The following is a 13,712-nucleotide window of genomic DNA, read 5'->3' on the forward strand; positions in this document are numbered from 1 at the left end:
GTTGCTGGTGATCTGGGCACCTCGAAACTCGAAGCTCTCGATCAATTCTTGTTTGTGAGGGAGGAGCTGGTGTCTGACTGTAGAACGGACGGAGGGGCAAATGTAGCCTCGACGTGGGATCGATGGACCTTTCCTTCAGAACAGTTTCTCAGAGTTATACGTTTTGGTGACGAGCAGGGAACAGGCAACGCTAGATACATTTATTGGCCAGCAGCGAGAGATGGTGTTTATTCACGATTTCATGGGTAACAAAACATAATATGATTGAAATTTACCTCCAGTTTGATGGAGAGAAAAGTGGGTCTAAGACTACCATAGAAACATAGAACAGTACAGGCCCTTCGGCCCTCAATGTTGTGCCGAGCTATGTCCAAACCCAAGATCAAGCTATCCCACTCCCTATCATTCTGGTGTGCTCCATGTGCCTGTCCAATAACCGCCTGAAAGTTCCTAAAGTGTCCGACTCCACTATCACAGCAGGCAGTCCATTCCACACCCCAACCACTCTCTGTGTAAAGAACCTACCTCAGTCATCCCTCCTATATCTCCCACCACGAACCTTATAGTTATGCCCCCTAGTAACAGCTACATCCACCCGAGGAAATAGTCTCTGCATGTCCACTCTATCGATCCCTCTCATCATCTTATAAACCTCTGTTAAGTCACCCCTCATCCTCCTCCACTCTAAAGAGAAAAACCCCAGCTCCCTCAACCTTTCCTCATCAGACCTACCCTCCAAACCAGGCAGCATCCTGGTAAATCTCCTCTGCACTCTCTCCGATGCTTCCACATCCTTCTTGTAGTGAGGTGACCAGAACTGAACACAATATTCCAAATGTGGTCTCGCCAAGGTCCAGGACCATTCTAGGGGCATTTGTGGGGACGTGGTTTCAGAGCTAGCTGATGTGAACTGGCAAATTAGTTTAATGGACAAGTCAGTAGAGAGATGCCCTCTCAGATGTTTGAGTTGGCATTTCAGATCACACAGGATAGATACATTCCGACGAGCGACACATTCCAAGGGACAGACCCACTGTCCACGGTGCTGAATTGGCTGATGACACAAAGACAAATTGGAACGTGTGACGAGGACAGAAGGAGGCTACAAAGAGATGGATAGGTCAAGTGATTGGAACAAGATCCGGCAAACAGGCTATGATGTGGGCAGATGTGAAATTGTCCACTTTGGCAGGAAGAATTTAAAAAACAAGCTATTAATCTCAATGGCAAATGATTGCAGAGCTGGGAGGTGCAGAGGGACCTGGGTGTCCTAGTGCATGAACCACAAGTATGCAGGTGCAGCCAGTAATTGGGAAAGTAAATGGAATGTTACTGTTTATCGGGAGGGGAATTCATTTCAAAAGTAGGGAGGTTATTCTTCATTTGTATAGGGCCATGGTGAGACCACACCTGGAGTATTGTGGACAGTATTGGTGAGATCACATCTGGAGTATTGTGGACAGTATTGGTGAGACCACATCTGGAGTGTTGTGGACAGTATTGGTGAGACCACATCTGGAGTATTGTGGACAGTATTGGTGAGACCACATCTGGAGTATTGTGGACAGTATTGGTGAGACCACATCTGGAGTGTTGTGGACAGTATTGGTGAGACCACATCTGGAGTGTTGTGGACAGTATTGGTGAGACCACATCTGGAGTGTTGTGGACAGTATTGGTGAGGCCACATCTGGAGTATTGTGGACAGTGTTGGTGAGACCACATCTGGAGTGTTGTGGACAGTATTGGTGAGACCACATCTGGAGTATTGTGGACAGTATTGGTGAGACCACATCTGGAATACTGTGGACAGTATTGGTGAGACCACATCTGGAATACTGTGGACAGTATTGGTGAGACCACATCCGGAGTGTTGTGGACAGTATTGGTGAGACCACATCTGGAATACTGTGGACAGTATTGGTGAGACCACATCCGGAGTGTTGTGGACAGTATTGGTGAGACCATATCTGGAATACTGTGGACAGTATTGGTGAGACCACATCTGGAATACTGTGGACAGTATTGGTGAGACCACATCTGGAATACTGTGGACAGTATTGGTGAGACCACATCTGGAGTACTGTGGACAGTATTGGTGAGACCACATCTGGAATACTGTGGACAGCATTGGTGAGACCACATCTGGAGTGTTGTGGACAGTATTGGTGAGGCCACATCTGGAGTATTGTGGACAGTGTTGGTGAGACCACATCTGGAGTGTTGTGGACAGTATTGGTGAGACCACATCTGGAGTATTGTGGACAGTATTGGTGAGACCACATCTGGAATACTGTGGACAGTATTGGTGAGACCACATCTGGAATACTGTGGACAGTATTGGTGAGACCACATCCGGAGTGTTGTGGACAGTATTGGTGAGACCACATCTGGAATACTGTGGACAGTATTGGTGAGACCACATCCGGAGTGTTGTGGACAGTATTGGTGAGACCATATCTGGAATACTGTGGACAGTATTGGTGAGACCACATCTGGAATACTGTGGACAGTATTGGTGAGACCACATCTGGAATACTGTGGACAGTATTGGTGAGACCACATCTGGAGTACTGTGGACAGTATTGGTGAGACCACATCTGGAATACTGTGGACAGCATTGGTGAGACCACATCTGGAATACTGTGGACAGTATTGGTGAGACCACATCTGGAATACTGTGGACAGTATTGGTGAGACCACATCTGGAGTACTGTGGACAGTATTGGTGAGACCACATCTGGAATACTGTGGACAGTATTGGTGAGACCACATCTGGAGTACTGTGGACAGTATTGGTGAGACCACATCTGGAATACTGTGGACAGTATTGGTGAGACCACATCTGGAGTGTTGTGGACATTATTGGTGAGGCCACATCTGGAGTATTGTGGACAGTATTGGTGAGACCACATCTGGAGTGTTGTGGACAGTATTGGTGAGACCACACCTGGAATACTGTGGACAGTATTGGTGAGACCACATCTGGAATACTGTGGACATTATTGGTGAGGCCACATCTGGAGTGTTGTGGACAGTATTGGTGAGGCCACATCTGGAATACTGTGGACAGTATTGGTGACACCACATCTGGAGTGTTGTGGACAGTATTGGTGAGACCACATCTGGAATACTGTGGACAGTATTGGTGAGACCACATCTGGAATTCTGTGGACAGTATTGGTGAGACCACATCTGGAATACTGTGGACAGTATTGGTGAGACCACATCTGGAGTACTGTGGACAGTATTGGTGAGACCACATCTGGAATACTGTGGACAGTATTGGTGAGACCACATCTGGAGTGTTGTGGACATTATTGGTGAGGCCACATCTGGAGTATTGTGGACAGTATTGGTGAGACCACATCTGGAGTGTTGTGGACAGTATTGGTGAGACCACACCTGGAATACTGTGGACAGTATTGGTGAGACCACATCTGGAATACTGTGGACATTATTGGTGAGGCCACATCTGGAGTGTTGTGGACAGTATTGGTGAGGCCACATCTGGAATACTGTGGACAGTATTGGTGACACCACATCTGGAGTGTTGTGGACAGTATTGGTGAGACCACATCTGGAATACTGTGGACAGTATTGGTGAGACCACATCTGGAATTCTGTGGACAGTATCGGTGAGACCACATCTGGAGTGTTGTGGACAGTATTGGTGAGACCACATCTGGAATACTGTGGACAGTATTGGTGACACCACATCTGGAGTACTGTGGACAGTATTGGTGAGACCACATCTGGAGTATTGTGGACAGTATTGGTGAGACCACACCTGGAATACTGTGGACAGTATTGGTGAGACCACATCTGGAGTATTGTGGACAGTATTGGTGAGGCCACATCTGGAGTATTGTGGACAGTATTGGTGAGGCCACATCTGGAGTATTGTGGACAGTGTTGGTGAGACCACATCTGGAGTGTTGTGGACAGTATTGGTGAGACCACATCTGGAGTGTTGTGGACAGTATTGGTGAGACCACATCTGGAGTGTTGTGGACAGTATTGGTGAGACCACATCTGGAGTGTTGTGGACAGTATTGGTGAGACCACATCTGGAATACTGTGGACAGTATTGGTGACACCACATCTGGAGTACTGTGGACAGTATTGGTGAGGCCACATCTGGAGTATTGTGGACAGTATTGGTGAGGCGACATCTGGAGTATTGTGGACAGTATTGGTGAGGCCACATCTGGAGTGTTGTGGACAGTATTGGTGAGACCACATCTGGAATACTGTGGACAGTATTGGTGAGGCCACATCTGGAGTGTTGTGGACAGTATTGGTGAGACCACATCTGGAATACTGTGGACAGTATTGGTGAGACCACATCTGGAATACTGTGGACAGTATTGGTGAGACCACATCTGGAATACTGTGGACAGTATTGGTGAGGCCACATCTGGAGTGTTGTGGACAGTATTGGTGAGACCACATCTGGAATACTGTGGACAGTATTGGTGAGACCACATCTGGAGTGTTGTGGACAGTATTGGTGAGACCACATCTGGAATACTGTGGACAGTATTGGTGAGACCACATCTGGAGTACTGTGGACAGTATTGGTGAGACCACATCTGGAGTGTTGTGGACAGTATTGGTGAGACCACATCTGGAGTATTGTGGACAGTATTGGTGAGACCACATCTTGAGTATTGTGAACAGTATTGGTGAGACCACATCTGGAGTACTGTGAACAGTATTGGTGAGGCCACATCTGGAGTACTGTGGACAGTATTGGTGAGACCACATCTGGAATATTGTGAACAGTATTGGTGAGGCCACATCTGGAGTATTGTGGACAGTATTGGTGAGACCACATGTGGAATACTGTGGACAGTATTGGTGAGACCACATTTGGAGCATTGAGGACAGTATTGGTGAGACCACATCTGGAATACTGTGGACAGTATTGGTGAGACCACATCTGGAATACTGTGGACAGTATTGGTGAGACCACATCTGGAGTACTGAGGACAGTACTGGTCTTCTTATGTAAGGAAATATGTAAATGTGTTGGAAGCAGTTCCGAGAAGTTTGACCAGACTAACTCCCGGAATGGGTGGGTTGTTTTACTGGGAAAGGGTCGGGACAGGCCAGGCTTGTATCTGCTGGAGTTTGGAGGAACGAGAGATGACTTGATCCAAACCTTTAAGATCCTGAGGCGGGATCTTGTTAGGGTGGATGTGGAGAGGATGTGTCCGCTTGTGGGAGAATCTTAGAACTGGGTGTGGGGGGAGCTGGGGGGGGGGGGGGGGGCAGGGTTATTGATTAAGAATAAAGGAGGGGGCTCATTGAAAATGGAAATGGGGAGAAACATTTTCTCACAGAGGGTGCTGAGTCTCTGGAGCTCTCTCCCACGAAAGGCAGTGAAGGCACAGTCCCTGAATATATTTAAGGTAGAGTGAGATAGATTCTTGATTATCAAGGGGATGGGGAGAAAGGTTATCAGTTTGGGGGGGGGGGGGGGTGGGGGGTGGGGATTAGGCAGGACTGTGGGGGGAGGTTTACAATCAGATCAGCCCCGATATTATCAAATGGGTGGGGTAGGCTTGAGGGGACGGAGAGGCCGAAACACTCCTGCTCCTAACTCGGATGTAAGCATCACTTGAGCTACTGTTCCCCCAGCATTTCTGTTCACCAACGCCCCTGCCCCGATTGTCCAGTAGCCAAGTCAGCACAGTGTGGTTAGCTGGGTTCGATTCCTGGCTTTGGAGAAGCCCTGTCTGTGCGGAGTCTGCACGTTCTCCCCGTGTCTGCGTGGGTTTCCTCCGGGTGCTCCAGTTTCCTCCCACAGTCCAAAGATGTGCAGGTTAGGTGGATTGGCCGTGCTAAATTGTCCCTTAGTGTCCAAAGATGTGTAGGTTATGGTGGATTGGCCGTGCTAAATTGTCCCTTAGTGTCCAAAGATGTACAGGTTAGGGTGGATTGGCCATGCTAAATTGTCCCTTAGTGTCCAAAGATGTGCAGGTTAGGTGGATTGGCCATACTAAATTGTCCCTTAGTGTCCAAAGATGTGCGGGTTAGGTGGATTGGCCGTGCTAAATTGTCCCTTAGCGTCCAAAGATGTACAGGTTAGGGTGGATTGGCCATGCTAAATTGTCCCTTAGCGTCCAAAGATGTACAGGTTAGGGTGGATTGGCCATGCTAAATTGTCCCTTAGTGTCCAAAGATGTGCAGGTTAGGTGGATTGGCTGTGCTAAATTGTCCCTTAGTGTCCAAAGATGTGCAGGTTGTAGGATGGAGGAGGCGGGGGGTGGGGGTAGAGATTGGCCATGTGATTACAGGGCTAGGGTGGGAGGTTGGGCCTGGGGAAGGATGCTGTGTCAGAGAGTCGGTGCAGGCTCGATGGGCCAAATGGCCTCCATCTGCACTGCGGGGGGGAATTGTATGGAACCCAGTGGGGTTTTTGGTCCGCGCCCCCCCCCCCCCCTTCGCCGTGTCTCTGAAGGGTGACCACCTGGGTTTATGGACCACGTTAACCCGCTCTTCTCTGTCCCGTACACAGGTGCCTCAGTGAACAGCTTTGAGTTTGGACAGCCGTCTACACTTATCGAGAGTAGGAGAGAGTTGGAGTGCTAGTGCAGAGAAGTTGTAACTAAGTCCAATAAAAAGAAATAGTTTTTTTTCTCAGTACAGCGCAGCCTCTGTGTGTGTGGTCTACTGTGAATTGGGGAGGGGGGGGGGTGGGTGATGGTGACTGAGGGCCCGTGGGAGGGGGAACCACTGGAGATGACCTTTACGTATCCTCAACTTTAAAAATTACCCTGCAAGATTTGGTGCCCATCCCTCATTCTCCCTCGAGTTACATAGAAAAACTACAGCGCAAACAGGCCCTTCGGCCCACAAGTTGCGTCAATCATATCCCTACCTACCAGGCCTATAATCCCCAATCCCATTAAATCCCATGTACTCATCCAGGAGTCTCTTAAAAGACCCCAGCGAGTTCGCCTCCACCACCACCGATGGCAGCCGATTCCACTCACTCACCACCCTCTGAGTGAAAAACTTACCCCCTGACATCTCCTCTGTACCTACTCCCCAGCACCTTAAACCTGTGTCCTCTCGTAGCGACCATTTCAGCCCTGGGAAAAAGCCTCTGAGAATCCACCCTATCTATTCCTCTCAACATCTTATAAACCTCTATCAGGTCACCTCTCAACCTTCGTCTCTCCAGGGAGAAGAGACCGAGCTCCCTCAACCTATCTTCATAAGGCATGCCTCCCAATCCAGGCAACATCCTTGTAAATCTCCTCTGCACCCTCTCAATAGCTTCCACATCCTTCCTGTAATGAGGCGACCAGAACTGAGCACAGTACTCCAAGTGGGGTCTGACCAGGGTCTTATAAAGCTGCAGCATTACCTCCCGACTCCTAAACTCAATCCCTCGATTGATGAAGGCCAGTACACCATCCGCCTTCTTAACCACATCCTCCACCTGCAAGGCCGATTTAAGAGTCCTGTGGACCCGGACCCCAAGATCCTTCTGATCTTCCGCACTACCCTTGATATTGTACTCCTTCATCCCATTGGTCCTGCCAAAATGAATCACCACACACTTATCCGCGTTGAAGTCTATCTGCCACTTCTCCACCCAGTCTTACATCCTATCTATGTCCCGCTGCAACTTCTGACATCCCCCCAGACCATCCACAACTCCACCGACCTTCGTGTCGTCGGGGAACTTACCAACCCAAAGTTGTGCAGGTCTTTGGCCATTTCAGAGAGAGGGAGCAAGCTAAGAGTCAACCACGTTGCTCTGTGTGGGGTTGTGTTGGTGGGGGGAACGGATGTGGTTTTGGTGGGGGGGGTGCTGGCGGTGGGAATGGTGGTGGGAGAGATCATCTGAGCTCAGATATGGATCAGACTGGGTAAGAAAGGCAGATTTCCCCCTTTGCCCTCAGTTGGGACATTGGTGAACCAGGTGGGTTTTTTTTTTAAAAACTGAAAATCACGGCCACCATTATGGGATTAGTGCTGTGTACGTCCTGGGTTTTTATTCTAATTTGAATTCTACCAGGTGGGTTTGAGCCGTCCACGCACGCACGCACGTTAACTTGAAAGGAAGTGCCGACTGGCGGGGGGGGGGGGGGGGGTGCTGGAGGGATGTTCCAGATCTCCACCCCCTCCCCTCGCTACCTCCCCCAGGGCGCAGGGGAGCAATGGCAGAGCGACCAAAATCCTGAGGTCGAAATTGGAGGAGCGCAGAGATCTCAGAGGGTGGTCCGGCGGGGTAGGAGGAGATTCCAGAGATGAGGCCGGGGGGGGGGGGGGGGGGGAGGTGGGGGGGTGGTTGAGGCCTTGAAGGGATTAGAAAATGAAGTGAATTAAAAAAAATGCCAATTAAGTGGATTATGGGAATAAGACCTGGGTGGGGTTGTTCTTGCTACAGCCTCGATGGGCTGAATGGCCTTGCATCCCTGAACTGTAGGGATTCTATGACCCCCCCCCCCCCACAGATGCCTCTGGGGGACAGAATCCTGTAGGTGCCCCCTGCCCCCACCTCGAAGGAAATACCCTCCTCGTCCCTGTCTTCAGTGGGAGTGTAAGCAAACATTTGGGTGACCAAGACTGGACAATACTCCAAGTGCAGCCTTACCAATGACTTACACAACTGTATCACAACGTCCCAACGCCTAACTCAATGCCCCGACTGATGAAGGCCAGTGCCCTCTTGACGATGGACGGAGACCTGTCTTCGGGTGTCTGGGAGGGGGGGGTGGATCGGATGCCTGGTGAGCGGGAAGAGGGCCCCGTACTCCGTGTTTGCCTCGCATGTCATTGCAAGAGTGAATCGGGTGGCGAGGGCAGAGGTCCTCGTGTCCCTGCCCCTCTCAGACTGTCTCCCCTTTCTCTCCCCCCCCCACCCCCCATAACATTGATTGGGCAGCACCCCCAGGACTGTCTCTGTGATGATTACAATGGGAGATCGGAGATAGGGATGGTGAATGGCGGCAGATGGACTGAAACCTCACACTTGGTAAATGACAGACGGACTGATACCCTATACTTTTATTATTTGTGTCACAAGTAGGCTTGCATTAACATTTCAATGAGGTTGCTGTAGAAATCCCCTAGTCACCACACTCTGGCACTTGGTAAATGATAGACGGACTGATACACCACACTTGTTAAATGATAGACGGACTGATACACCACACTTGTTAAATGATAGACGGACTGATACCCCACACTTCTTTATTTTTTAGTTTCACAAGGAGGCGTGCATTAATGCTGCAATGAGGTTACTGTGCAAATCCCTTAGTCACCACACTCTGGCACTTGTTAAATAATAGACTGACTGATACCCCACACTTCTTTATTTTTTAGTGTCACAAGGAAGCATGCATTAAGACTGCAATGAAGTTACTGTGAAAATCCCCTAACCGCCACACTCTGATACTTGGTAAATGATAGACTGACTGTGACCCCGCACTTGGTAAATGATAGATGGACTTGGACCCCACACTTGGTAAATGATAGATGGACTGATACCCTATACTTTTATTATTTGTGTCACAAGTAGGCTTGCATTAATACTGCAATGAGGTTACGCTGGAAATCCCTTAGTCACCACACTCTGGCACTTGGTAAATGATAGACAGACTGAGACCCCACACTTGGTAAATGATAGGCGGACTGAGACCCCACACTTGGTAAATGATAGGCGGACTGAGACCCCCACACTTGGTAAATGATAGGCGGACTGAGACCCCACGGTAAATGATATGCGGACTGAGACCCCACACTTGGTAAATGATAGACTGACTGATACCCCACACTTTATATTTTTGTGCCACAAGGAAGCATGCATTAAGACTGCAATGAAGTTATGGTGAAAATCCCCTAGCCGCCACAGTCAGTACTTGGTAAATGATAGACTGACTGTGACCCCCCCTACACTTGGTAAATGATAGGCGGACTGAGACCCCACACTTGGTAAATGATAGACTGTGACCTCAACACACTTCTTTATTTTATCGTGTCACAGGAAAGCTTGCATTAACATTGCAATGAAGTTACTGCAAAAATCCCCTAGTCGCCACACTCCAAAACTTGGTAAATGAAAGACGGATTGTTGCCCCACACTTGGTAAATGATAGATTGATGCCCCACACTTGGTAAATGATAGAGTCATGCCCCACACTTGGTAAATGATAGAGTCATGCCCCACACTTGATAAATGATAGAGTCATGCCCCACACTTGGTAAATGATAGAGTCATGCCCCACACTTGGTAAATGATAGAGTCATGCCCCACACTTGGTAAATGATAGAGTGATGCCCCACACTTGGTCAATGATAGAGTGGTGCCCCACACTTGGTCAATGATAGAGTCATGCCCCACACTTGGTAAATGATAGAGTGGTGCCCCACACTTGGTCAATGATAGAGTCATGCCCCATACTTGGTCAATGATAGAGTCATGCCCCACACTTGGTAAATGATAGAGTGATGACCCACACTTGGTAAATGATAGAGTGGTGCCCCACACTTGGTAAATGATAGAGTCATGCCCCACACTTGGTAAATGATAGAGTCATGCCCCACACTTGGTAAATGATAGAGTCATGCCCCACACTTGGTAAATGATAGAGTCATGCCCCACACTTGGTAAATGATAGAGTCATGCCCCACACTTGGTAAATGATAGAGTGATGCCCCACACTTGGTAAATGATAGAGTGTTGTCCCACACTTGGTAAATGATAGAGTGGTGCCCCACACTTGGTAAATGATAGAGTGATGCCCCACACTTGGTAAATGATAGAGTCATGCCCCACACTTGGTAAATGATAGAGTCATGCCCCACACTTGGTAAATGATAGAGTGGTGCCCCACACTTGGTAAATGATAGAGTCATGGCCCACACTTGGTAAATGATAGAGTCATGCCCCACACTTGGTAAATGATAGAGTCATGCCCCACACTTGGTAAATGATAGAGTCATGCCCCACACTTGGTAAATGATAGAGTCATGCCCCACACTTGGTAAATGATAGAGTCATGCCCCACACTTGGTAAATGATAGAGTGTTGCCCCAGACTTGGTCAATGATAGAGTCATGCCCCACACTTGGTAAATGATAGAGTGTTGTCCCACACTTGGTAAATGATAGAGTCATGCCCCACACTTGGTAAATGATAGAGTGTTGTCCCACACTTGGTAAATGATAGAGTGATGCCCCACACTTGGTAAATGATAGAGTGGTGCCCCACACTTGGTAAATGATAGAGTCATGCCCCACACTTGGTAAATGATAGAGTCATGCCCCACACTTGGTAAATGATAGAGTCATGCCCCACACTTGGTAAATGATAGAGTCATGCCCCACACTTGGTAAATGATAGAGTCATGCCCCACACTTGGTAAATGATAGAGTGTTGTCCCACACTTGGTAAATGATAGAGTCATGCCCCACACTTGGTAAATGATAGAGTGTTGTCCCACACTTGGTAAATGATAGAGTGATGCCCCACACTTGGTAAATGATAGAGTGATGCCCCACACTTGGTAAATGATAGAGTGATGCCCCACACTTGGTAAATGATTGTAACCAGGAGAGAAAACTGATTTTGACTGCTAACCCCATCCCCCCACCCCCCCCAACCCCACAAAAACTCTGACGACAGGTTGAGAGAGACGGAGATGCTACACCGGAGCAGCTCCAAGAAGCGACGGCGCCCCAAGGTTGTCAAGCAGGACACGACGGAGAGCGAGGACGACTCCACCCGGCACCGCCATCGGCCTCACCGCTGGAACCTGCGCCTCAGCCCGCAGAAGGAGGGCAGGCCCATTGCTGAGGTGAGGCAGAGCGCCCTGGCCTGCATGTTGGGTGGGTGGGTGGGGGGTGGAATGGGTGGGCATTGGTGTGGCACCATTCCAACTGCCAGAGCTCAAGCTGATCTTACTGGTTGACTTTGAGTGGCAGTGATGTGAGGTGGAGGGGCGGTGGGGCGGGGGGGGTGGTGTGGTGGTGAGGACATTGGGGGGTACTGATCACGTGGTTGCAAAGATCAAACCCTCACGTAACATTAACATAGAATGATGGACTCCCTGCATTGCAGAAGGAGGCCATTTGGCCCATTGAGTCTGCACTGACCACAAACCCACCCAGGGCCCTATCCCCGTAACCCCCCCGTGACCCGAGCTAATCCCACTGACACTAGGGGGGGCAATTTAGCGCGGCCAAGCCACCTCACCCGCACATCTTTGGACCGTGGGTGGAAACGGGAGGACCCGGAGGAAACCCGCGCAGACACGGGGAGAATGTGCGAACGCCACACAGACGGCGACCCCCACCCCCCCGCCACCCTCCCCGAGCTGGGAATCGAACCCGGGTCCCAGGAGCTGTGAGGCAGCGGGGCGAAACCCGCTGGGCCGCACCCTAATGTTGTCGCCTGCCAAAAGAGCGGAAAAAAAAATGTCGGCTAAGAGGGGATCTTATAGAAACATATAAGATGATTAGAGGTTTAGATAGGGTGGACAGTGACAGCCCTTTTCCTCGGATGGAGAAAGCTAGCACGAGGGGGCATGGCTTTAAATTAAGGGGGGGTAGTTATAGGACAGATGTCAGGGGTAGGTTCTTTACCCAGAGGGTGGTGAGGGACTGGAATGCCCTGCCTGCTGCAGTTGTAAATGCGCCTAGTTTGGGGGCGTTTAAGAGATCCGTGGATAGGTTTATGGACGAGAAGGGATTGGTTTAGATTAGTGGGTCAATGTTTTTTTTTAAAAATAAGACTGGTCGGCGCAACATCGTGGGCCGAAGGGCCTGTTCCGCGCTGTAATGTTCTATGTTCTATGTTCTATGTCTCTCGCCTCTTTTTTTTTCTCTTTGCTTTTAACCCTCAGGAGAGCGTTTCTCAGATCCGGCCCCTGGTCCTGGGCAGGTTGTGTGCGAGAGCCGAGCCCTCGTCCGAGGAGGAGGAGGAGGAGGAGGAGGAGGAGGGGCGCTCCCGGCCTGGCCTGGCGCGGCGGACGTGGACCTCGGCCCTGCGGTCCTGTCACCGGGGTGGCCTGCAGCAGCTGGCGGTGACCTGGGCTGTCTTCGTCCCCCTTGGGCTCCTGCTGCTGCTCGTGTGCCTGTTGCAACGGAAGGAGGTGTGAGCTTAGAATACCACCCACCCCACCCCCCAACCACCCCCCCACACCCTCCCCCTTGGCCCCCCCCCTACCCCAGGCGAAGAATTAAAGGGCGACGTGACCTTTGAACTCCGCCAAAATGGCCGCCAACGTGACTGGATGGGATACTTGACCTCGCCGTTTTTGACTGACTTTTTTTTTTAGAAAGTGGTTGGGGGGGAGGGGGTGGTCACGGTCGCCGAGGACACAACCGAGGATCGGAGGAACCCCCCCCCCCCCCTACCCCCCCCTACAACCCCGGGTGAGGAGCCCAGATCCGCCGGGAGTTTTTGGACGCAAAAATTATTATTTTATATTAAACCATGTGGATGGAACACGATTCTCCGGTCTGGTCTCTCTCTCTCTCCAACCCCCCCCCCCCCCCCACACCGCCATCTCCCACCACCCCCCAACTTCATTTCCCCAGCTCCCTCCCCACCCACCCAACCCTGTCATTCCCCCACTCTCTTGAGGCGAGGTGCCTGAAGATTGGAGGGTGGCAAATGTTGTGTTGCAGGGAAAAGCCCGGGAACTCCAGGCCCGTGAGCCTCACGTCTGCGGTGGGTAAATTGT

The 13,712-nt window shown here is 50.2% G+C and overlaps 1 protein-coding gene across 1 annotated transcript in view; it reads left to right on the top strand.

Annotated features, from left to right (window-relative positions):
• Positions 1-13,149, top strand: part of LOC145340078 (uncharacterized) — a 14,545-nt gene extending 1,396 nt beyond the window's left edge. The window contains exons 2-3 of the mRNA XM_080184501.1: positions 11,651-11,822; positions 12,870-13,149. Of these exons, the coding sequence (XP_080040627.1) occupies positions 11,667-11,822; positions 12,870-13,124 (411 nt within the window). The 5' untranslated portion in view covers positions 11,651-11,666 and the 3' untranslated portion in view covers positions 13,125-13,149. The remainder of the gene's footprint in view (positions 1-11,650; positions 11,823-12,869) is intronic.
• Positions 13,150-13,712: the final 563 nt, after the last annotated feature.

The sequence above is a fragment of the Carcharhinus amblyrhynchos genome, unplaced genomic scaffold, assembly GCF_965287045.1.
Source record: "Carcharhinus amblyrhynchos unplaced genomic scaffold, sCarAmb.v2.hapA scaffold_762, whole genome shotgun sequence".
NCBI classification, from domain to species: Eukaryota; Metazoa; Chordata; class Chondrichthyes; order Carcharhiniformes; family Carcharhinidae; genus Carcharhinus; species Carcharhinus amblyrhynchos.